The 24,700-nt window shown below is 42.7% G+C and overlaps 1 protein-coding gene across 10 annotated transcripts in view; it reads right to left on the minus strand.

The window, feature by feature from the left end:
- The window catches only part of AGRN (agrin), a 537,034-nt gene that overhangs the window by 497,038 nt on the left and 15,296 nt on the right, over positions 1-24,700 (minus strand). For all 10 annotated transcript variants that reach the window (XM_056542092.1, XM_056542091.1, XM_056542088.1 and 7 more), the window contains exon 2: positions 17,791-18,052. In XM_056542092.1, the coding sequence (XP_056398067.1) occupies positions 17,791-18,052 (262 nt within the window). The remainder of the gene's footprint in view (positions 1-17,790; positions 18,053-24,700) is intronic.

Consider the following 24,700-nt stretch of genomic DNA (forward strand, 5'->3'; position numbering starts at 1 on the left):
TTTTGGCACTAAACTAAACTTGTATGAATAAATGTTATGGTCCTACAAGCAGGGAGTCACTGTACTGATTTGATATAGGGGGATAGGAACCGCCCACTTGGCCAATCTCTGCCCATAGCGTTGGCCTGCCTCATCCAGCGATTGTCTAAGACAGGGTCAAGAAATGGTGATCATCACGGACCAGGATCAGGATGACAGCTGTGGTGGATTGGGCAGATGGGTTAATTTTTTTTTTTCTTTTTTTTCTTAAAAGGTAGCTCCAATTGTATTGGAATGTATTTAGCCACTATTAGCACCAAACTCTCAGCTGTGAGAAGCATTAGACCTATGTGAACTTTTAGCTTGTATGTAAACAAGAATAGTCTTATTCACTGAAAACAGAGATCTTAAAGGGGTACTCCGGTGGAAAACTTTTTTTTTTTTAAATCAACTGTTGCCAGAAAGTTAAACAGATTTGTAAATGACTTCTATTAAAAAATCTTAATCCTTCCAGTACTTATTATCTGCTCAATACTACATAGGAAATTCTTTTCTTTTTGGATCACAGTGCTCTCTGCTGACATCACAAGCACAGTGCTCTCTGCTGACATCTCTGTCCGTTTTAGGAACTGTCCAGAGCAGCATATGTTTGCTATGGGGATTTTCTCCTACTCTGGACAGTTCTTAAAATGGACAGAGATGTCAACAGAGAGCACTGTGCTCGTGATGTCAGCAGAGAGCACTGTGTTCCAAAAAGAAAAGAATTTTCTTTGTAGTATTCAGTGGCTAATAAGTACTGGAAGGATTAAGATTTTTAATAGAAGTCATTTGCAAATCTGTTTAACTTTCTGGCAACAGTTTGTTTAAAAAAAAAAAAAAAGGTTTCCACCCCTCGATACTAAAACACAAAGCATATAAGAAAGTTGCAGAACTGCACATGATATAATGGGAGCCCTTTATACACATAACACTTGTACATACAGCATGACATTTGATTAAAGGGGTACTCCGGCGCTTAGACATCTTATCCCCTATCCAAAGGATAGGGGATAAGATGCCTGATCGCGGAGGTCCCGCCGCTGGGGACCCGCATGATCTTGCACGCAGCACCTCAGTTAAAATCAGTCTCCGGAGCACGTTCACTCCGGGCCTGATTACCGGCGACCACAGGGCCGGCGGCGTGTGACGTCACGCCTCGGCCCCCGTGTGACGTCACGCTCCGCCCCTCAATGCAAGCCTATAGGGGCGGAGGCATGACGTCACTCACCGCTGGCCCTGTGGTCGCCGGTAGTCAGACCAGGAGCGAACATGCTCCGGGACTGATTTTAACTGGGGTGCTGCGTGCAAGATCACGCGGGACCCCCGTGATCAGGCATCTTATCCCCTATCCTTTGGATAGGGGATAAGATGTCGAAGCGCCGGAGTACCCCTTTAAGGGAGCCCAGACCCACTGTTGTTAAAGACTTCTTGTATTTTATTTTGTGGCCTGTTTCTTTCCCCTCACTGTAATAGTGACACATGATGTAGCTTACGCTTCCCTGACTCCTATTTGTTTTATTGTTTGGTGTAGAAGTTCCTAGACTACTTACATCTCGTCTCACAATTCAGCATCTGATTAACACTGCGCTGACCTGTGGATGAAGTATCTGGGAGGATGGGGAGAGCTCCGACCGACTGAGAAGTGTCACCACCACTAACAGAAATGTAATAGAAAAAGATGACCCTTTACCAAGTTATTCAGTCCTGAGTCTCCACGACTACCTCAGAAGCGAGGAAGCCTTTTATATGTGAAATGGTCGGATTAAAGACAGTTCTGTCCTGATAACAAAACCCTTCCAGATTTCTTCAAACCTTGGGCTCCATGTATAGCTGCAAAACTTACAAAGAGAGAAAGGGAAAGAACTGGAAACACGCTCACAGCTCCAACAGATAGGCCAATGAACTTTTTGATACTTTATAGCAAACTTTTTGAGACAGAACTGAGGAAAACAAATGGGGGAGAGATTTATCAAAACCTGTACAGAGGAAAAGATGACCAGTTGCCCATAGTAACCAATCGGATCGCTGCTTTCATTTTGCAGAGGCCTTGTAAAAAATGAAAGAAGTGATCTGATTGGTTGCCATGGGTAACTGCACCACTCTTGCTCTACACAGGTTTTGATAAATCTTCCCCGTGGGCCTCTGAGGCTATGTTCACACAGTAGAATTTCCGTGTGAGACTCTTCATTGGAATTCCGGAAGGATATACAGGTGTAAATGAACATATACCTCCAAACCAGTGTTTTCCAACCAGGGGGCCTTTTGCTGTCCGGACATGCTGAGAGTTGTACAGTTGGATGCACCCTGGTTGGGAAACAATGTTTTAGACAGTGTAGTCCCCAAAACTCTAAGGGAATGTTCATACTGCGAAATCTCCGCTCGCTGAATTTAGTGAGCGGAGATTCCGTTTAGCGGCCACCACCGAAAATACTTCAGCGGTAGGACCGCGCGGCACTGCCGTCACCATTGACGGCTATGCAGTGCTCGCGGACTTCCGCGCATAGAATGAACATGTTCTTTCTTTGCGCGGAACAATTTCAGCGGTGGAACTGTCCGCCGCTGAAATTCCGCAGTGTGAACAGGTCTCTGTGGGAATTCCGCTGTTTGAACGTATCCTAATGGTATGTTCACACGTACAGGATCCTGCACAGATATGATGCGCAGGATTTGTAACTGCCGATTAGAAGCTGTGCTCAGCCATTTAGTTTACATAGAAATCTGCAGCAGAAAATCCTGTGCATCAAATCTGTGTACGTGTGAACACACCCTAAAGGGGAGAAAGACCCCATGCACATGAACGCGATTGACTTTGAATACAGGTAGGCAAATCTAACATAACCAATCCTTTTCTTTCCCGACCTCATCTCTTGGGGGTGAATTGGAAGCCCCCCATGTACATTAAATGGTTAACCGCCCTGTCAAACTTGGTGGGTTCAGTTAACTTAACTTAAAAGTTATTAAAGGGGCACTCCGGCCCTGAAACATCATATCCCCTATCCAAATGATAGGGGATAAGATGTCTCACCGCTGGGGAATCCCACAATCTTGTGTTCGCCACCCCCCTGTTTGAGCTGCACGCCGCGGTGCCAGCTCACAAACAGCCGGGGATCGACCACGGGGACGGGGTATGGTGACGTCACGACTCCGCCCCCGTGTGATGTCACCCCCCGCTATGCAAGTCTTTAGGAAGCGGCGTGACGACCATCCCCGTGGTTGCCACCCGGCTGTTTATGAGCTGGCACCGCGGCGTGCAGCTCAAACAGGTGGGTGGCGAACACAAGATTGTGGGGGTCCCCAGCGGCGGGACCCCCACGGTGAGACATCTTATCCCCTATCCTTTGGATTGGGGATAAGATGTTTCAGGGCCGGAGTACCCCTTTAAATATATCATTATTTTATGGGTTGATAAATTATAGCAAAAATAATACTTTTAGAAAACTGTACAGGGAATTGTAATCCTTTAAACTGTGAAATTGTAGTATTATGCGGATTATGCCTCATTTGTTATGTATATGGCGTACATACATGCCGCTGGTTAGTTTAGTGTCTGACAAGTGTTTAGTCATCTTGATGGAGAACAGAAGATGTGGACTGAGCGCAGGATGAGAAACACATGTCCCATGTCCTGATCTGGACAAGAAGACTGCGAGTGATGTTCTGCAGGCCTGGTAAACATAATGGGAAAGTGGATTCCTTAACCAAGTTTGACTTGGAGCAGACTACAGAGGCTAACATGGAGGTGCCAATAGGATTTCGCGAGAAGCACTCTTCTAGCAGTGTGCTAACAATTCACATGTGCCATGGACTTTTCTCACTGTGGTGGGGCAGAAGTCAAGCTACTGATCCTCCAGTCTTGTTATCTGTACCGAGGCTAGTGAAATATCTCTGCAGGCACAGTATGGGGCACAGGCTTCACCATACATAACATATTGTAATATAAAATGTGCTATTAAATGCATTAAAGGGGTACTCCGGGAAAAAAAACTATATTTTTTAAATCAACTGGTGCCAGAAAGTTAAACAGATTTGTATATGACTTCTATTAAAAAATATTAATCCTTCCAGTACTTATCAGCTGCTGTATGCTCCAGAGGATATTCTTTTCTTTTTTTTTTTTTTCTGTCTGACCACAGTGCTCTCTGCTGACACCTCTGTCTGTCTCAGGAACTGTCAAGAGTAGGAGAAAATCCCCATAGCAAACCTATATCCTGCTCTGGACAGTTCCTGGTTAGGACTGAGGTGTCAAAATGTCGCATTGTGGAAAAAATGTCGCATTGTGTCGCAGACTGGCGCACGATGTCTGTGACATGTCGCAGACAAAGATGCGACAAAAGAACCCGACAAAACAAGTCGGGTTTAGAATAGTAAATGAGGGCCAATATTGTTTACTGTGGGCACACAGATGCTTTTAGTGTTAGGTTTTAGTCAGTGGCAGCCATTGTTTTCTCTATGAGCCCTGGGTCACCTCAGGCTTAACCTTGGTGATGATCCCCTATATCCTACCTGCCCTTCCCCCCCATCCAAACACACTGATCCTATGTTTGTATTTGTGTAGTAATGTGATCAAAGTGAAAGCTGACACACTGACACGTGATAAAGATCTGAGCGGTGAGTGTAACACCACATCCCACTCTCCCTCTCTTCCCACACACCTCACCATGGCGGAGGATGTTATCCATTACATCTGTTTACCACTAAGAGGCCCGTACTTCATTACATACAACCACTGCCCAGGGAGATATGTCATTCCTGTGAGCGCAGCTGGAGCGTATTCACATCTGTGAGCGCGTGTGACCGCGTGCGCCCTTCTACGTCCTGTATATACATCCGTGCTTGTATTTAGTCTAACTCGTGTCCGACTTTAGCGGCCCATAGACTTATCATAGCTGGGGACTTCGGGTTTGGCAAAGCACATGTCATTTTATAAAGCAGCTGAAAAATAGGCCCTTTTTACATCAGGTTAAAGGGGTACTCCGGGGGGAAAACTTTTTTTTTTTTAATGAACTGGTGCCAGAAAGTTAAACAGATTTTTAAAATTGAGAAAAAGAAAGCTTACCATTTGCCAGAATATAAAGGGAGAAGATGTCGATTTGCAGGGAGCATAGGAAACAAGAGCCAAGCCATATCCTTGATTGATACAATTCAATACGAAAAGACAGGGCTTCCAGCTCCACCAAAAAATTGTTAAAAATAGGTAACTTTAATTCATATCATATAAAAAAAAATGATTGCATTTTTTTTAAATATGATATGAATTAAAGTTACCTATTTTCAACTATTTTTTGGTGGAGCTGGAAGCCCTGTCTTTTCGTATTAGATTTTTAAAATGCTTCTATTAAAAAAATCTTAATCCTTTCAGTACTTTTTAGCAGCTGTTTGCTACAGAGGAAAATCTTTTATTTTTTGAATTTCTTTTTTGTCTTGTTCACAGTGCTCTCTACTGACACCTCTGTCTGTGTCAGGAACTGTCTAGAGCAGGAGAGGTTTTCTATGGGGATAGAATTCTAATCTGGACAGTTCCTGACATGGACAGAGGTGTCAGCAGAGAGCACTGTTGTTATACAGAAAAGAAATTCACAAATTTCTCTGTTTTTTACAACAGCTAATAAGTACTGAAAGGATTAAGATTTTTTAATAGAAGTAATTTACAAATCTGTTTAACTTTCAGGCACCAGTTGATTTGAAAACATTTGTTTTCTACTTTTTTCCACCGGAGTTCCCCTTTAAGTTCACCACAGGTAATGCATTAAACTATAGAGCGTGCAGATTCTGTTACTACCTACTGCTCCTATAAAACTCACAGTCCTGTAGGGTAAACGCTTTCTTGCTACGCTGATACATTTATGTCTTCTTTGCTTCTATTATACGCGCCTCAAGTGCTTTATTTGTCGTGGTAGAAGACATTTAACATAAACCTAGATTGCATGAAAAACAAAAGAAACTGATCTAAAACCATATTTGCTATTAAAGATATGTTCTACAAATAAATCCTACAGTCATGAAGATAGCATTAAATGGGGGGGGGGGGTCTCATTGGAGATAACTGATAGATATACTGATGGAGTCAACTGATTCTTCAGGGGGCAGGGATGGCTAGCTACGTATTGCTGTTTTATCAAAATGTCTGCCCCTCACATATAATGCCCCCATCATGCACCCTTCATATATAATGCCCCCATCATGCACCCTTCATATATAATGCCCCCATCATGCACCCTTCATATACTGTATAATGCCCCCATCATGCACCCTTCATATATAATGCCCCCATCATGCACCCCTCATATATAATGCCCCCCATCATGCGCCCCTCATATATAATGCCCTCATCATGCACCCCTCATATATAATGCCCCCCATCATGCACCCTTCATAAATAATACCCCCATCATGCACCCCTCATATATAATGCCCCCCATCATGCACCCTTCATATGTAATGCCCCCCATCATGCACCCTTCATATATAATGCCCCCATCATGCGCCCCTCATATATAATGCCCCCATCATGCGCCCCTTACATATAATGCCACCATCATGCGCCCCTCATATATAATGCCCCCATCATGCGCCCCTCATATATATTGCCCCCATCATGCGCCCCTCATATATAATGCCCCCATCATGCGCCCCTCATATATAATGCCCCCATCATGCACCCCTCATATATAATGCCCCCCATCATGCACCCTTCATATATAATGCCCCCCATCATGCACCCTTCATATATAATGCCCCCATCATGCGCCCCTCATATATAATGCCCCCATCATGCACCCTTCATATACTGTATATTGCCCCCATCATGCACCCTTCATATATAATGCCCCCATCATGCACCCCTCATATATAATGCCCCCCATCATGCACCCTTCATATATAATGCCCCCATTATGCACCCTTCATATATAATGCCCCCATCATGCGCCCCTCATATATAATGCCCCCATCATGCACCCTTCATATACTGTATATTGCCCCCATCATGCACCCTTCATATATAATGCCCCCATCATGCACCCCTCATATATAATGCCCCCCATCATGCACCCTTCATATATAATGCCCCCATCATGCACCCCTCATATATAATGCCCCCATCATGCGCCCCTTACATATAATGCCACCATCATGCACCCTTCATATATAATGCCCCCATCATGCACCCCTCATATATAATGCCCCCATCATGCGCCCCTCATATATAATGCCCCCATCATGCGCCCCTCATATATAATGCCCCATCATGCTCCCCTCATATATAATGCCCCATCATGCGCCCCTCATATATAATGCCCCCTGTGCTCTTCCCCTCACATATAATGCCCCCTGTGCTTTGCCCCTCACATTAAATGTTCCCTTTTCTCTGCCCCCCCATGTTTTTAAATTCCCCCCCCCCCCTCTTCCTCCTATATTGCCCCCTGGGCTCTGAGCAAACTCGTCTTACAGTATGCAAGCCGCGGGAACGGGATCTCCAGGCATCGGCGCGATTATGTGACGTCATCGCGCCAGGCTGCCGTGGATCGCGTGACTCACACGCTGTGTAGGAAGGTTAGTGAATGGAGGAGCAGGAACTTACAGCTTCCACTCCACCATGCTAGAGTACCGCCCCCCCTTGCTACGCCACTGTGCAGCGGGCTGCAAAATTTTGTTCCGGAGACCGCAAGTTTGAGACCCCTGCCTTAGAGGTATATTTATTATTTCATTACTGTAGTAGGTTTTGATAAGGGATCAGCTGATCCGAAACATGTTGACCATCCTGCGTCCTGCGTCTCTGTCAGCTGCCATGATTTGATGTGAAGTTTGTACTTTTGTATATTAAACCTATCCGCAATAAAGTCACGGTCACATATTTAGGTATTATGCTGTACAGTACTTAATAAAACAATGTTACTATAATACTATATATTACATTATACTATACACTCCAGATGTTGCAAAACTACGACTCCCAGCATGCCCGGACAGCCAACGGCTGTCCGGGCATGCTGGGAGTTGTAGATTTGCAACATCTGGAGGTCCGCAGGTTGGAGACCACTGCACTACGCTATACCATTCAATTCGACTTCATACTATACTAACGTGTTTTTCACTAGTGTTGAGTGGCATAGGCCATATTCGAATTCGCGATATTTCGCGAATATATGGACGAATATTCGTCATATATTCGCTAAATTCGCATATTCGTAATATTCGCGTTTTAGTTTCACATATGCGCAAATTCGCATAAACCAAAATTCGCATGCGCGAAAATTCGCATATACGAAAATTCACGTGTGCGAAAATAAGCATAAACCAAAATTCGCATGTGCGAAAATTTGTATTTGTAAATTTTCGCATATGCGAAAAGTCGCGCACCAGTCTCACACAGTAGTATTAGAGCCTTCTTTATACCACATAAGCTGGAAGCAGAGAGGGGTGATCACTGTGATGTGTACTGTGAAAAAAAAAAAACGAATATTCGTAATTACAAATATATAGTGCTATATTCGCAAATATTCGGGAATTCGCGAATATGCGATATTCGCAAATAAAATTCGCATTGCGAATATTCGCGAGCAACACAATTTTTCACTTGCTCCATAAGAGACACTTACATATAAATGTCATGGAGCCGGTCCTCGCTTTGTCACTTAGCCCATCTTGGTTATTACCCTCATTTGTAAAAGGAGAAATAAAGCCCTGTCTAATAATGTCACTCCCTGGAAGGCAAGTAAAATCAATGGCAAAGTGATGTGTATAGGAATCAAGGGGACTGAAGGCCATCACTGAAAGCAAACATTATCACAGACGGATGCCTTGCTGAACCCATGGATCTTGGACACGTCTCTATTGTTAACACATTCAGCCCTGAAGGAGAATCGCGATCCATCATCTATACAAATCCATTAACTCCCAAACAGCAAGAGCTACTACCCTCAAACCTCTAGGATACTCCTTCCCGTCATAAAGGGATAGTCGTCTTTCATTGGAACATTATTAGCTAAAATGTTTCATTAAAAAAATCCAAATATTAATCTCCGAAATTCCGAAGACTACAATGGAAAAATAAATTAAAAAAATAAAATTTTAGTCAATATATTTATAACTGTATTCTCGATTCCTCCGGGAAATAACTTGTACCACGCTAAGTCACACATACAACTTGCGATGGATGTCTTCGTGGCTGAGAGATGAGGACTAGATATGAGCGAACTTACAGTAAATTCGATTCGTCCCCAACTTCTCGGCTTGGCAGCTGCTGACTTTTCCCGCATAAATTAGTTCAGCTTTCCGGTGCTCCCGTGGGCTGGAAAAGGTGGATACAGTCCTAGGAGACTCTTTCCTAGGAATGCATCCACCTTTTCCAGCCCACCGGAGCACCTGAAGGCTGAACTAATTTACGCAGGAAAAGTCATCAACTGCTGAGCCGAGAAGTTCGTGACGAATCGAATTTACTGTAAGTTCGCTCATCTCTTATGAGGATCCAGCAAGATCGGCAATCGAGTGTTATAGATAAAATTGTTTTGTCAACAGAGTTCCGAGACATAATATCACAAATGCTGCGTCCTCTGCCCCGTTATCTGAGCTTATTATGAACTTCCCTTCCTCTACAAGCAAAGTCTCTTTCTTTCTGGGTTTACGCCAAGTCAGACATGTTTTTTTTCCCTAAATACAGAGCTTTTTGCTGTCAAATATATTCATTTTTTTATTTATTAAAAAAAATGTGAGAGCCCCCAATGCATGTCTATCAGTGAAAAATATAGCAGCTGGGTAGGTACCGGTAATTAAAAGGGCATTCCAGGAAAAAAAACTTTTATATATATATATATATATATATATATATATATATATATATATATATATATATATCAACTGGCTCCAGAAAGTTAAACAGATTTGTAAATTACTTCTATAAAAAAATCTTAATCCTTCCAATAATGATCAGCTGCTGAAGTTGAGTTGTTCATTTCTGTCTGGCATCAGTGCTCTCTGCTGACATCTCTGCTTGTCTCAGGAACTGCACAGAGTAGAAGAGATTTGCTATGGGGATTTGCTTCTACTCTGGACAGTTCCTGAGACAGGTGTCATCAGAGAGCACTTAGACAGAAAAGAACAACTCAACTTCAGCAGCTCATAAGTACTGAAAGGATTACGATTTTTTTAATAGAAGTCATTTACAAATCTGTTTAACTTTTTGGAGCCAGTTGATATATAAAAAAAAGTTTTTTTTCCTGGATAACCCCATTTAATATCACTCTTTTGGTACCAGCAAGATTTTCCTGTTATATTGCTGTGGTCTCCAAACTGCGGACCTCCAGATGTTGCCAAACTACGACTCCCAGCATGCCCGGACAGCCGTTGGCTGTCCGGGCATGCTGGGAGTAGTAGTTTGGCAACATCTGGAGGTCTGCAGTTTGGAGATTACTGGTCTATCAAGATGGTGGTAGCAAAATGATGGTGGCAGCTTACAAAATGATGGGGGCAGCTTACAAAAAATGCCTCCCCTATGCAAAGTATAGGGGATAAGTGTCAGATCGCGGGGGTCCTACTGATGGTACCCCCCCCATGATCTCCTGTACCGGGCCCCATTCTCCTGTGTCGACCATCACACCTCCATGCATCTCTATGGGAAAGCCGGAAATACCCGAGTACAGCGATTCGGCTCTCCTATAGAGATGAATAGAGGGCGTCTGCCGACCCCGCTCTATCCAGGAGAAGAGCCAGGGCGCCGAACAGGAGATTGCAGGGTGTCTCAGCGGTCTGACCCCCTCAATCTGAAACTTATCCCCTTTCCTTTGGATAGGGGACACATTTTTCTAAGCTGGATAACTCCTTTAAGATTTCCCACACCATGGGGGAGATTTATCAAAACCAGTGCAAAGGAAAAGTTGCCCATAGCAACCAATCAGATTGCTTGTTTCATTTTGTTGAGGCCTTGCTAAAAGTGAAAGAAGCGATCTGATTGGTTGCTAAGGGCACCCGTGCAATTTTTCCTCTGGACAGGTGTGGATAAATCTCCCTCCATATCCATAGGCTGTGGAAAATTTCTGAGGTGTGAATTTTTGTTTAATTCTGTTGTGGATTTTCATATCAAATTTGTCCCCTTTTTAAGGTATTGGGACGCAATCTACAGCAAAATCTGCATGTACTATAAGCCGATTCTGTGGCAAATTGGTAGACAAATCTGTCGTGTGGACTTATTCTTCAGAAGTCTGACTCTCACGATACAGTTGCTGCTAAAAGATTCAATGACTTAAAGGGAACCAATCATCAGATTTTACCCTATATAACGCTCGGCAAAGCGTTATATAGGGTAAAATCTTTATTTTCACCATTCCCGGGGGATGCTCCTGCCCCCAGGGATGGTAAAGATATGAAGTTATAAACTAGTCACCGCCGCCGCCGTAAGTAGTCACTTGGGCGGGGAGCTCTTCTCACCTACTCCCGTTCTTCGGCTGGGAGCCACACCCCCTCCGCTTGATTGATGGGCCGCGTCATTGTTCCACTCACTGAACAGACGGAGCAGAGTGATGACGCGGCCCGTCAATCAAGCGGAGGGGGCGTCGATGCCGGCCGAAGAACGGGAGTAGATGAGAAGAGCTCCCCGCCCAGGTGACTACTTACGGCGGCGGCGGTGACTAGTTTATAACTTCATATCTTCACCATCCTTGGGGGCAGGAGCGTCCCCCGGGAATGGTGAAAATAAAGATTTTACCCTATACAGTATAACGCTAGACAGGGTTTGGGATTCATCAAAACTGTCTGGAGGAAAAGCTGCTGAGTTGCCCATAGCAACCAATCAGATCGCTTCTTTCATTTTGCAGAGGCCTTGATAAAAATGAAAGAAGCAATCTGATTGGTTGCTATGGGCAACTCAGCAACTTTTCCTCTTGACAGGTTTTGATAAATCTCCCCCCGGAATGTCTAAGCAATGGTAAGCCAGAGACACATCTGTGGCCAGATTATAGGGAGTGCCAAAAGGTCAGTTGCCCCCAGGCCTTCACTACCAAAGGTCTTCTATCTCTCAGTGCCTTCAAACAATTCCCAGCTACTCCCATAGAGTTTAATATATATATTTTTTAAATAATACAAACTTCTTAAAAAAGAAGAGCAACATTCTTTGGAAGTTTTTGCACGGAAGTTTTAACCAACTTTATCAGGTCCTAAGTACATGACAAGGGCAAATGGAAGTGATGAAGTTGGTAAACTCACAGGCCGGCATTTATCATTGTAGTGTAAGTGAAGTATTTTTCTACACCTTTTTTTTTGTGTGTGCTGGTAATGTGTATTAAAGGGGTATTCCAGGCAAAAACTTTTTTTTATATATCAACTGGCTCCGGAAACTTAAACAGATTTGTAAATTACTTCTATTAAAAAATCTTAATCCTTCCAATAGTTATTAGCTTCTGAAGTTGAGTTGCTGTTTTCTGTCTAACTGCTTTCTGATGACTCATAGCTGTGCAGTTCCTATGGGGATATTCTCCCATCATGCACAGCTCCCGGGACGTGACACCATCATTGAGCAGTTAGACAGAAAACTTCAGAAGCTAATAACTATTGCAAGGATTAAGATTTTTTAATAGAAGTAATTTACAAATCTGTTTAACTTTCCGGAGCCAGTTGATATATAAAAAAAAGTTTTTGCCTGGAATACCCCTTTAAATGGTCACAGAGCATTTGATAAATTTTGTGCAGGTCACATTTTCTGAAATTTCTCTCTTCACATACACTAAAAAGCTAAGCTAAGTCTGGGCTGGTGTAGTTGTAGAGACTTTTCAGTGGCTTTGCGCCTTTTTTGCGCCTTTTCACAAAAAGGCGCAGTTCATAAAACTCTTCCATATCATGCTTATTGCCAAAATCAGTGGATTGCAACTCAAAATCAGCAGAAATGTGTAAACTAAAAGGCACAAAAAAGGCACTAATAAACCCTGCTTGCGCCTTTTTTGCGCCTTTTCTAGAAACAAATAACAGACTAAAGACAATGATAAATGTCGGACATAGAGAAGGAAAAGGCAGCTGCGGATCAGATTCCTTGTTCCCTTGCTTATACTGTAGTTCTAGAATATTACATTTTTAAGGATTTGGTTTATTTCTATGTAGGTATATACAGTGATCCCTCAACTTACAATGGCCTCAACATACAATAGTTTCAACATACAATGGTCTTTTCTGGACCATTGTAACTTGAAACCAGACTCAACATACAATGTTATGAAATCTGAGAAACGTGTCAATGGCTGGAAGAACCGACCAATCAGAATGGACATTTCACTGCTAAAACCCCTGTATTCCTGAAGTGCATGCACTGACTGGTGTCTGGTAGCACCCCCTACAGTACAGGGAGGTATTACATGTTCTGTACTGTTCTTTACCTTTGCCATGGTTAGCTGCTCCTTTGGACACCAAGTGAGGGCGGCTCCATTTTACTTTTTTAGGACATTGCATGTACTGTACAGGACACTGAAGAAGCTACTGTCCTCTACATAGACCAGTGTTTCTCAACTAGGGTGCCTCCAGCTGTTGCAAAACTACAACTCCCAGCATGCCCGGACAGCCTTTGGCTGTCCGGGCATGCTGGGAGTTGTAGTTTTGCAACTGCTGGAGCCACCCTGGTTGAGAAACACTGAAATAGACAGTGATTTACAGCTCCCAGCAGATTTTTCTTACATTTATATATAAGGATTTGCTTTATCTCTATTAGTTGTCTACTTATTTTTCTTTAATCCTCACCTTTTCCTATTTTTGGATGACATTTTGGTGACTTCAGAACCAATTACCAGGTTTCCATAGAGTTATGATCTCAATAGAGATGAGCGAACTTACAGTAAATTCGATTCTTCATGAACTTCTTGGCTCGGCGGTCGCTGACTTTTCCTGCATAAATTAGTTCAGCTTTCAGGCGCTCCGGTGGGCTGGAAAAGGTGGATATAGTCCTATGAAAGAGTCTCCTAGGACTGTATCCACCTTTTCCAGCCCACCGGAGCACCTGAAAGTGGAACTAATTTATGCAGGAAAAGTCAGCGACCGCCGAGCCGAGAAGTTTGTGACGAATCAAATTTACTTTAAGTTCGCTCTTCTCTAGATCTCAACATACAATGCTTTCAACATACAATGGTCGTCCTGGAACCAATTGATATTTTAACTTGAGACTGTAACTTGTACCTATGGTTATACCAGGCCTTAAAATATGACAATGAGTCTGCCTAAACCCCAAGGCTGCTTACATATCTCGCAGCTGTGCCCCATGTATAGATTTCAGCATTCTAACAGAGATTTTGAGGAGATGCACGGCTTGGATAATGCCCAATAATGTGGTGTTTTCAATAGATTTTACACGCTCTACCCCCACATTTCCCATGATTTTATCTCTGCAAAGCTGTGCATATTATGGCCTTGCGAATGCTTGAGTGCTTGGGCCACTATAAACCTACCGATCCGGGAAAGGAAGACTAAGAGCATGTTGACAATGACAGGTTATTATGGCTGAATTAAAGAATGACCATGATGTAGGCTTCTAGTATGAAACCTAGAGAGATACAAGGATACTTTATCCATAGTAACCAACCAGTCTACCAATTTATAGAAGAGACAATATTCATGAAGATAAAACCCCCTATCTGACTGTGCTTTAACCCTGATCCCATACTGATGTTGACCTTCACTATAATATATCCATAGCATTCAATCTCCCCCTGTGGATACAACCACAGCTAGAAGTGGTTTGCAATGATCTGCCACGTGTTGATGGCCATGGGAGCTAATGAAGAGATTTGCCTCTTTGACACTCTTCATAGTAGGATTGTTCCCAGAAGAGCAATCATTGAGAAAGAATGAACTACACCAAGGAGGCATCTCCCCGTCCAATTACCTTCTTAGCTGAAGCGTTGAGAATAGAAGCCCTCACAGCTGAAGACATCTGGTATTAAGGCCTCTGAATTTTAAGGGGTCAGGATTTTTGTCTACTGCCTTTTGCAGTTCCCTTAGTCATGTTTTTACTGCTTCTTTGGCACAGTTTTCCCTCATCTGTTAAAGGGATTGTATGAGACTAGAAAAACATGACTGCTTTCTTACAAAAAAAACAGCACTACACTGGATAGATATAGATATTCCCATATGTATAACATTACACTTGTCAGTGATCAATCACTTTCACCCAAAGCTTATTACTCCCCAGCCTCATTCTATGAATGTTTTTTATATATCACTCAGTACCTAATCCTGACAAGGTACATCTAATTTTTATGTGTCTAGCACCTTTATTTAATTTTTTTATTACACTTTTAATTTAGCTCACTAGTCTGAATTCCTCTCAAAGGGAGGGGGCGTGGCCTCACTGTGCAGGTCTCCGCCCCCTCCCTCAGTATGCTGTCTGCTCACATCTCCCCGAGCATTAGCAAAACTACAACTCCCAGCTTGTCCTCACTGACAGTAGCGGAACACAGGCTGACAGTGGGAGGATTTTTCATCCAGCTGTGAGCCCTGCGCTCATAGCTGTCAATCATGGAAGTGTGTCCATGACATAGGTAATGATGCATGGACACAGCAGAACTAATATGTGTCCAAGCAGGCAGGGGGGGGGGCAATTGTTTGACTGGCTTTTTCAGTATGAAATACTGAAAATTTTCGAATGAAAGCAATTGCAAAACCTCTTGCTTTACAACATATCAAAAGTTTTCGTATCAGACAGTGCCCATTTAACCCATGGACGAGAGTGGCGCTGGAGGAAAGCAGCTATGGTGCAGAACCATGACTGGTACGAAAATACCTCTATTGATGAACCTTGCTAAGGACAGAAAAAAAAAATCAAAGAATGACCATAGACACAACTTAATGACATAAAAGCCGTAGGGAGTGTATTGTGGATTTGTATCTTAAACAGGAAAGCCTCATTAATGGAAGGCCCATTGTATCCAAAGCAAAGCTTCATTACATATATAACAAAATCAGCATGAACGTCTTCAAAGTTCACCATCCCTCACAGTAGCCAGTTCTATCCTCACGTCAAGATACACCAAAATAAAGTTCAAAGTTCTAAGGAGGTGACGCTGTGCACTTGAGTCACAGAAACGATTCTGTCACTTAAACACTTTAATGAAGGAAATCCTTATCAGTGTAAACTAGTACAGACAAAGGCATTAGTAGGTCAGCAGAAGACCAGTGGCCCTGCCCCACATCCAAACCCAGGGTAAATGGAAGATGGTTTAATATTAACTTTAAGCCATATTAAAAAAAACACTACTGTGTTGCTATTGTAAATGTAAAAGGAAAAACAAGACTTAAAACAATCTTTTTTTTTTTTTTTTTTTTTAGAACTCTGCATTGTATCGTTTCTGTTATTTCCCCAGGAATTAAAGGGGTACACTGAAGGGAAAAAAATATTTTCGAATTAACTGGTGGCAGAAAATTATATAAACTTGTAAATTACTTATTTAAAAATATTTAGCCTTTCAGTACTTATCAGCTGCTGTATGCTCCAGAGGAAGTTGTGTAGTTCTTTCCAGTCTGACCACAGTGTTCTTTGCTGCCACCTCTGTCCATGTCAGGAACTGTACAGAACATAAGCAAATCCCCATAGTGAACAACTCTGGCTCTGGACAATTCCTGACATGGACAGAGGTGTCAGTAGAGAGTACTGTGGCCAGGCTGGAAAGAACTACACAACTACGCTCCAGCAGCAGATAAGTACAGGAAGGATTAAAAAAATTTCATAGAAGTAATTTACAAATCTGTTTAACTTTCTCGCACTAGTTGATTTAAAAAAAAAAAGTTTAAGAGTACACCTTTAAAGGGTAGGTGATAAGTGTATGATCATGTTGGGTCCAACCAATGGGACCCTCAGTGATCTCAAAATGGGGTCTTGAGTTTCCCGTTGGAATGGAGCAGTGAACGCGTACGACCTCCAGTTTATTCCATTGGGAAACTTGAGAGCCTGTTTTGGAGATGGCAGGGAGCCCCATTTGTTAAACCCACCCTCCATCATACACTTATCCCCTATCTAGTAGATTGAGCAGTATTTCCCAACCAGTGTACCTCCAGCTGTTGCAAAACTACAACTCCTAGCATGCCCAGACAGCCTTTGGCTGTCTGGGCATGCTAGTAGTTGTAGTTTTACAACAGCTGGAGGCACACTGGTTGGAAAAAACAGAGATGAGGGAACATTTTTAATAGTTAGGCAACTCCTTTATCCTACCAGTACCAAAAAACGCCATAATAAACCTATGAATCTATGATGAAGAGCTATAAGTGAATACTGTAATGGTGATCTACAACTGAGCACGGTACATAAAACATACAGCCGTAAACTACACATTTTGCAAGGGAAATTTTGCAAGTCAGACAGGCATTCAAATATAACCCAGAGGATAGTTTCGAGCGAAAATATTCTCCATTATTCCACAATATGTTAAACTATAAAGGCTTAACCTTTGGAATGACCTTTGCATTCCATTCCGGATGCTAAATGGATAGGGGGCATCTCTATTTTCAGGATAATCTACATGTTTCGAATATGTTGGATGCACAAAAGAAAAGGTGGGAAAAAAGCCTAAATGAATAAGCATAATATACAATGACTGTACCAATAGAACGCTAAAGGGCAACTAATAGGTAACAAGCATTTATGAGCCCAGTTTATGGGACCAATGAAAGTTGGCATCTGATTGGCTCCTGTATGGACGGGACAATTTCATCATCACATAGACCTTGTAGTTCTTGATTTACTATTTGAATAGTTTAGTGTTGTACCATACGCCTTGTGGTGATCAGATACAAACACTTGTAAGCACTTACCTTCCACACATGATTCCACCTCTTCCAGGTTCCTCAGTGTTATCCTCATCAGACTGGAGTTTAACATTAGTTCATTGCGGTGGAGGGGCCACATGAAGCGGGGAGCGGGGTTGACAAAGAAAATCCTTGTATCTCCAGTGGACACCTGGTTGTCACAAATACTGGGGTCTCCAAATCCACCAACCATGACTTTGTTGCCTCCGTCCAGTAGGATCTCATTTGTTACAATTTCTCGGCCTTTTAGATATCGCCATACCCTAATCTGGAGAGGGAAATAGGAAAATGTTTAATCTGGATGTGAGAACGTTATAAAACAAAGCTCAAACCATTGAAACTATGTATCAGATTTTCTTGTTGATCAAGGACAATATATCCAACCAAAAATAAACAATAAAACACAGTCTGTTTCATAGCCACAAAAGGAACCTTTGAGGCAGATACAAAACCCTATACACTGGGCTGAAGTCCTGCAAAAACGCATGGGAACTGAGTTGCTGCACTTTTTCTTTTTTTTTTTAAATAAAATGTATTCACAGAATCAGACACATGTCAAAAAGACAATGAATCAATCACTATACAAACGGCAGAATAGAAGGTCAAAGGATATTGTAACAACAGTAGTATAGTAACAGCATGAGATGCAATCACATGTCCAATTCAGGGTTTTATAGTATAAAAACTGAAAAAGATCACTTAAAGGAGAACTCCAGAATATGAAAATTGTCCCCCATACTGCCGTCAGTACAAAAATAAAGATGTAGATACCTTCCTCTGCTCCCCCGGGGCCTTCGGTAACCCGGCTCCGGTCTCCGCCGCAATCCTCTCCCTGATTGCTGGTGGTCGGCGAGTCATACTGCGCTCAGCCAATCACCAGAGGCAGTGAAGTCCCCATTCGGCCGGCGATAGGCTGAGCGGCAGTGTGATGTTTTCGGCCCCGGCAGCAGGTGCCGGTGTAGTGAAGAAATTTGTGTCCTGAAGCGTTCTTACACTGCCGCACAACCTATCGCCGGCCGAGTCAGCGACCACCAGCAACCAGGAAGAGGATGGCGGCGGAGACTGGAGCTGGTTACCGGAGGCCCCGGGGGAGCGGAGGAAGGTATGTACATCTTTATTTTTTTACTGCCAGCAGTATGGATGACAATTTTTATATTCTGGAGTTCTCCTTTAACCACTCCTGAGGAACATAGGACATCTATTAGACAGGAATAATACAATACCGCTCGTGAAACTCCCCTGACTGTTATTTCGTGCAACGTACTATTTAATCAAGTACAGCATTGTAGATTTTTATTAATAAGATACCGTCATAAGAAAAGTAACAAGATATCCACCTCAACTAAGATGGGAGTTTAAGATTTCCGAGAGTACTTTGATAGCCTCTGTACTGTACCATGTTGTGTTTTTAAAATGGGCAACTATTCTGTGTCTCTCTACATCATCAGGTAAGTATTGTAAATAGTGTTTCCACTTGCGAAAAAATTATTTGGCATGTAGTTCGGTGTTTCTAATGGATAGTAACAGTTCTTTATGAAGCACTAAATGGAACTCCTTAAGAATTTCCGAGACAGTAGGAAAAGTCGCTACAAGCCAGTGCCTCAGAAGACAAAGCTTAGCTACCAGAATTAGTAGATGTATACTTTAATTTAATTTACCTCTGTCTGGGGGATCTGACTCTTTAGCAGGAATATAATGGAATAGATAGGGTTCAGGTGTGCTAGGGAGATGGTGATGCCAAATATTTTGTACCAGCGTGCGCAATTTAATCCACATATGAGAGACTTGAGGGCATTCCCACAAGCAGTGCCATAAGTCTGAATCCTGCAACTGACATACAGGACAATGTGTAAGAAAAGGAGGAGGTGGTGAACCTCTCCATTTAAACGCATAAGTAGCTTTATGAACAATCCGCCAATGAATTTCCTTTAATTGTGCGCTAGGGATGGAATTATGTACTGCCACAAGGCCTTCTAGAATAGAGAACTGGGATCTGGATCTACTATGTGGGAAGACCATCACCGCCGGTACCTTTAACGCTATATCCCTGATGTTTGCGTAGATAAGTGAAAGTGAACGGTAGCTGTTACCGGTTCCCACCAGCTTGTTGAAGTCATTAAGTTTCTCCACTGTAGCATAACCCCTCACCAAACCATGAAAAAATTTACATGATTGGTTATACAACCAGCGATATGAATTTGGTAAGGAATACCTGATTTGGAAATCATTCCAAGTCATGAACATTCCAGTAGATTCGGTAAGAAAGTCATGAAAGCTATGGATTTGTTTCTCTATCTACATTCTACCAACAGGATTGCCTCTACAATGATGTAGAGCAGAGGAATGCCACAACCGATAAAACAAGCACCAGGGTAGCCCACATAATTTACGCAGTGCTTTCCATGTTGCCTTGGTATCACTGAATAAAACATTTCTCTTAAGTGAACTGGGAATATCTTTATAAGGGAGGTAAAATAATACATGTAAAGAGCCCAGAAAACATAACCCCTCTCCAACATCGTATTTGAAAAATATGCTGTGTCATGTAACTAGTCTCGAACATGTTGGAATATGGCCGCTAAATTATAAAGTCGAACATTAAGCAATTGCATACCTCCCTTCTCCTTACCCAGGCTAAGGGTATCATAAGCCACCCGTGGCCGTTTACCAGACCATATAAATTTGGTAAAACTAGCATGTACCCTCCCCACGTCATCATTTCGCAATAGTAAAGGAATTGTCTGCAGAGCATAGAGCAACCTCGGAAATCTCACCATTTTTATCAAGTGGATCCTGCCGGACAAAGAGAGGGGCAGATTATGCCACATGGTCAACTCTTTTTCGATATTCGAGAACAAGGGGGGGTAATATAGGGTGCATCCCAATTTTATGCCAAAGTAAGTAATATAATGTTTAGCAATCTGAACTGACGCCACTTGGAAATAACAGTTGGCTCTTATCAATATTAACTTTATATCGGGGGAAAGAACCGAATTTTGACAGGACATTAAAAACTGCCTGAAGTTGGGTATCACATTTATTTTGATAAAGTAGTGTGTCATCTGCAAAGAAGCTGATCTTCACCTCCCCAGCCTCCCCCCCTTATCCCCTCATAAACTGGGCAATGTAGGAAATATTGTGCTAATGGCTCTAAAGCTAGATTAAAGAGGAGGGGTGAAAGTGGACACCCCTGCCTCGTTCCTTTTTGTAGGGAAAAGGGATCCGATAAATGGCCTGGTAAATGTATGCGTGACATAGGATTGGCATATAGTGCAGTCAGAAATGTACGGAAGCTTCCCATAACACAAGCCCTTGTCAACACCATCTCCAGCCAGGCCCAGTTAACATTATTGCAAACTTTTTCAGCATCTAATGTTAATAATGCTGGGACCCGGCTGGAGTAAGGCCTAGAAAACACCTCACCCTGGACTGCCAAGACTGTCCTTAAATTAAAAACCACCGCCCTGCCTTTGATAAAACCCACTTGGTGGGGGCCTGTAAGTGATGGCAAAAAATTTGCTAGCCTATCCGCCAGTTTCTTGGAAATCAGCTTAAAGGGGTAGTCCAGTGGTGAAAAACTTATCCCCTATCCTAAGTTATTAGAGTTATTAGTCTGTCAAAGAAAGAAGTCTTCCCAGAGTGAGGCCCATACACATTATATATACTGTAAGCCGTGTCACCGTCCTCCAGCAGCATGTGTTGTAATAACCCCTCAGTGTCTTCCCAGTGGGATCTAACAGACTGAGCCAGTCATCTATGTATAAGAATCAGCACACACCCTTTTCTATTGATTGCTGATGAACCCAAGACCAGTCCCACCCAAAAAACAAGTAGCCTTCATAACCATACCAAAACATTTCACAACTCATGAATCAATGGATCTCTGGGGTCCCAGCAAGAGGGCGAAGTCTAGGACTCGCATACCCGGCCATCCCCCATACAGTGTAATAACATAAGTCTGAAGCGCAGAAGCTCTGGACACTGAAGCTAGGGTAAAAAACAGTTAAAGTGTGCCCTGGACCCTAGAGCAGGATGAACAGTAAAAGAAAGGAACAAGTAAGGGGAAGGAGAAATAAGACAAAAAGAGGTAATCTAACAAGAAACCAAGGGAAAAAGAAAAGGGCGGGGAGGAAAGCAGTAGGTATGTGACAGAGATATAGGGCAGACATTAAGATATTAACTGTGGTTCCCAAGATCAAAGCAGGAACATATAGCCAAAACATCTCGGGTACAACACTATAGAGGACATGGCTATAAAAATGTGTTAGGAAATAATACAGTAGTTCAGTTAGAAAATACACAATCTCATGTCATTGAAAAAAAAAGCATATAGACATGAAAAGTCTCGCAGCAGCAGGGCGTCCATGGAATATCCATACGCTATGCTATAAGCAATGAGCAGAAAAACACGTAAAAACTTTAGTTAACAGACAGCCGGCTGGTATGTTGGTTAAATTCTCCCTAAATGTGGGAAATGGCGGAGTTGATCGAGATATCCAGCTGTACTTTCATGTAGGGTAGAAGTAGTTTAGCCACCTCCACCGCCATTAGAGCAGACAAGGCTTTGTAGGAGAAGGGTAGTCCCTGAATCAAGGGGTCATCCGACCCAGGAGTCAGGGTAGGCAGCAGTCCTGCTGGCATGGGAAGCTGAGATGTTGCTTTCAGCTGTGGCGTGAACCGCCGCCATCTTGTCGTGTCTGAGTCCCCTAGAGGCAAAGAGTTTACTCCCGCTCTCTGGCCCTGCCCGTCCCCGCTCCGGTTCACAAAGCTGTCCATCTAACTCTGCAGGCTTTCCGGCAACGTTCTGTGTCAGGTAGGAGGGAAATGCTGGCAGATATCAATAGTGAGAACGCGTATAACAGGCGATCGGGCCGGAGCTCCGTCTTCTAGCTCCTCACATTCACATGCCGGAACTGAAAATTCGTTGCTGCACTTTTTCCACAGCAGGAACACCATTTCCATTAGTAGGACTACTGCAGGACCAGCCCTTGAGTGGAAATTTTGGGTGAGTTCCCACACTTTTTTTTCAGGACTTGACCCCTGCCTATATCGGACTAAAAATGTGGTCTATGCCATTCACTGTACTTGCAATATATTTTATATGGGCTGTACCACCCGCCCTGTTAATATCAAATTTAGAGAGCAATTAAATTCCCTCAAAACAAGTAAAGGCTCCCCTAGACTTATTTCATATGTACGAGAGGAGCATAATAATGATCCAAAAACTGTACGATTTCTGGGGATTAAAAGAGTGAGTACAGTGGATGGCATGGATATAAAGAAATCCCTTTTTCAAAAAGAAGGGAAAAGGATATTGATGACTAATGCCCAGGGAGGTCTCAGACTAAATGACAGGCTTGATATGATCCTCTTTTTATAACAGCATATTTACGGTAGTTGAATTTCTTATGGTTTTTGTTTTTAGTTTTTGTATGGGAATGCCCACCTTCCGTGACGTGGAGAAAAAGGTGTATTTACCTGCTTCCAGGTGACGGAGAGGCGTAGTCTGAAGAAGCGCCGGCCCTCGGCGCGAAAGCGGCTTTTCACTGCACCTGACTGCGGACCCTGGCGTCCTGCGTTATGAAACAATATATGCACTTTGAATAAAGTCAAAGTTTTCACCGCAGATGTACCTCTGGATTGTAAGTGCTCCTCTATACTCTTTTCTCTACTATGTTTGCATTCATGAAGTCTGTCATAGGGTTTGAGCACAGCTAAAGAGACACTAGGTGTTCACTGTGAGAACATTGCTCTGTGACAGGGTATGTGGTGGACAAGATGGTGGACACATGCAATAGCTGTTGGCTAAATGAACTTCTGTCCAACATTTATCTTTCACGGTTCTTCAAAACGTATGAACATGCAGCTTGGCCATGCGTTCACGTGGTCTGAATGCAGAGAGGAGGAGTAAGCTGGTGCCAGTCTACTTTGTTGGTGTTTTAGTTCTCCTAGGAAAAAAGGATTGGGCATGTCTGACCTCTCTTCATCGACATCATGGCAAGTTGGGATGACTTTCTTTCTAATGTGTAGTGAGGCCTTAGAAATTTATAGTATGGACCTGTAAGGACTCCCAATGCCACTATTCAGGGACTGTGTATGAATCCTAAGAAGTTTCGGGAAAGGTTGCCTATAAAGATAGTTGTAGAACATCTCTTTTGCAGTCTCTTTGATAACAATTCAAGAATAAAGTACTGCGCAAAAGTTTTAGCCAGGTGTGTAAAAAAAAAATCCTGCAAAGCAAAAATGATTTGAGTAATATAAGTGTTAATAGTTTATTTTTACCAATGAGAAAAAAACTGCAGAAGAGATATCTAAATCAAAGCAATATTTGCTGTGATCTTTGTCTTCAAAACAGCATCAATTCTTCTAGGTAGACCTGCACCAGGTATTCGAAGGAGCTCAGTAGGGAGGTTGTCCCAATCATCTTACAGAACTAACCAAAGGTCTTTTGTGGATGTAGACTTGCTTGACTCCTTCTGTCCCTTCATGTTATCCCAGTCAGACTCCTAGATGTTGCGATCAGGGCTCGGTAGGGGCGATATCATCACTTCCATGACCCCTTGTTCTTCTTTACACTGAAGACAGTTCTTAATGTCATTGTCTGTATGATTGGGACCATTGTCCAGCTGCAGAAGAAAAATTTGGAGCCAACCAGATGCCTCCCTAATGGAGAAGTCTTATTTTGCTGCGTTTTTTCCACACCTGCCTAAAACTTTTGATCAGTCCTGTACAATGCATAGTCCGTGGTACGTGTACACCTGTACACATAAAAACCTTTTAAATATTCATACATTATTTGTAACGGAGAGGAAGTAAACCTAACATAAGATTTTGTTCAAATAAAATGTTTCTAAAAAGCACTACATACACACAAGTCCTCCCTAACAAAATCAATACAGTCATGCAATGTTCAAAG

The sequence above is a fragment of the Hyla sarda genome, chromosome 10 (genome assembly GCF_029499605.1).
Source record: "Hyla sarda isolate aHylSar1 chromosome 10, aHylSar1.hap1, whole genome shotgun sequence".
NCBI classification, from domain to species: Eukaryota; Metazoa; Chordata; class Amphibia; order Anura; family Hylidae; genus Hyla; species Hyla sarda.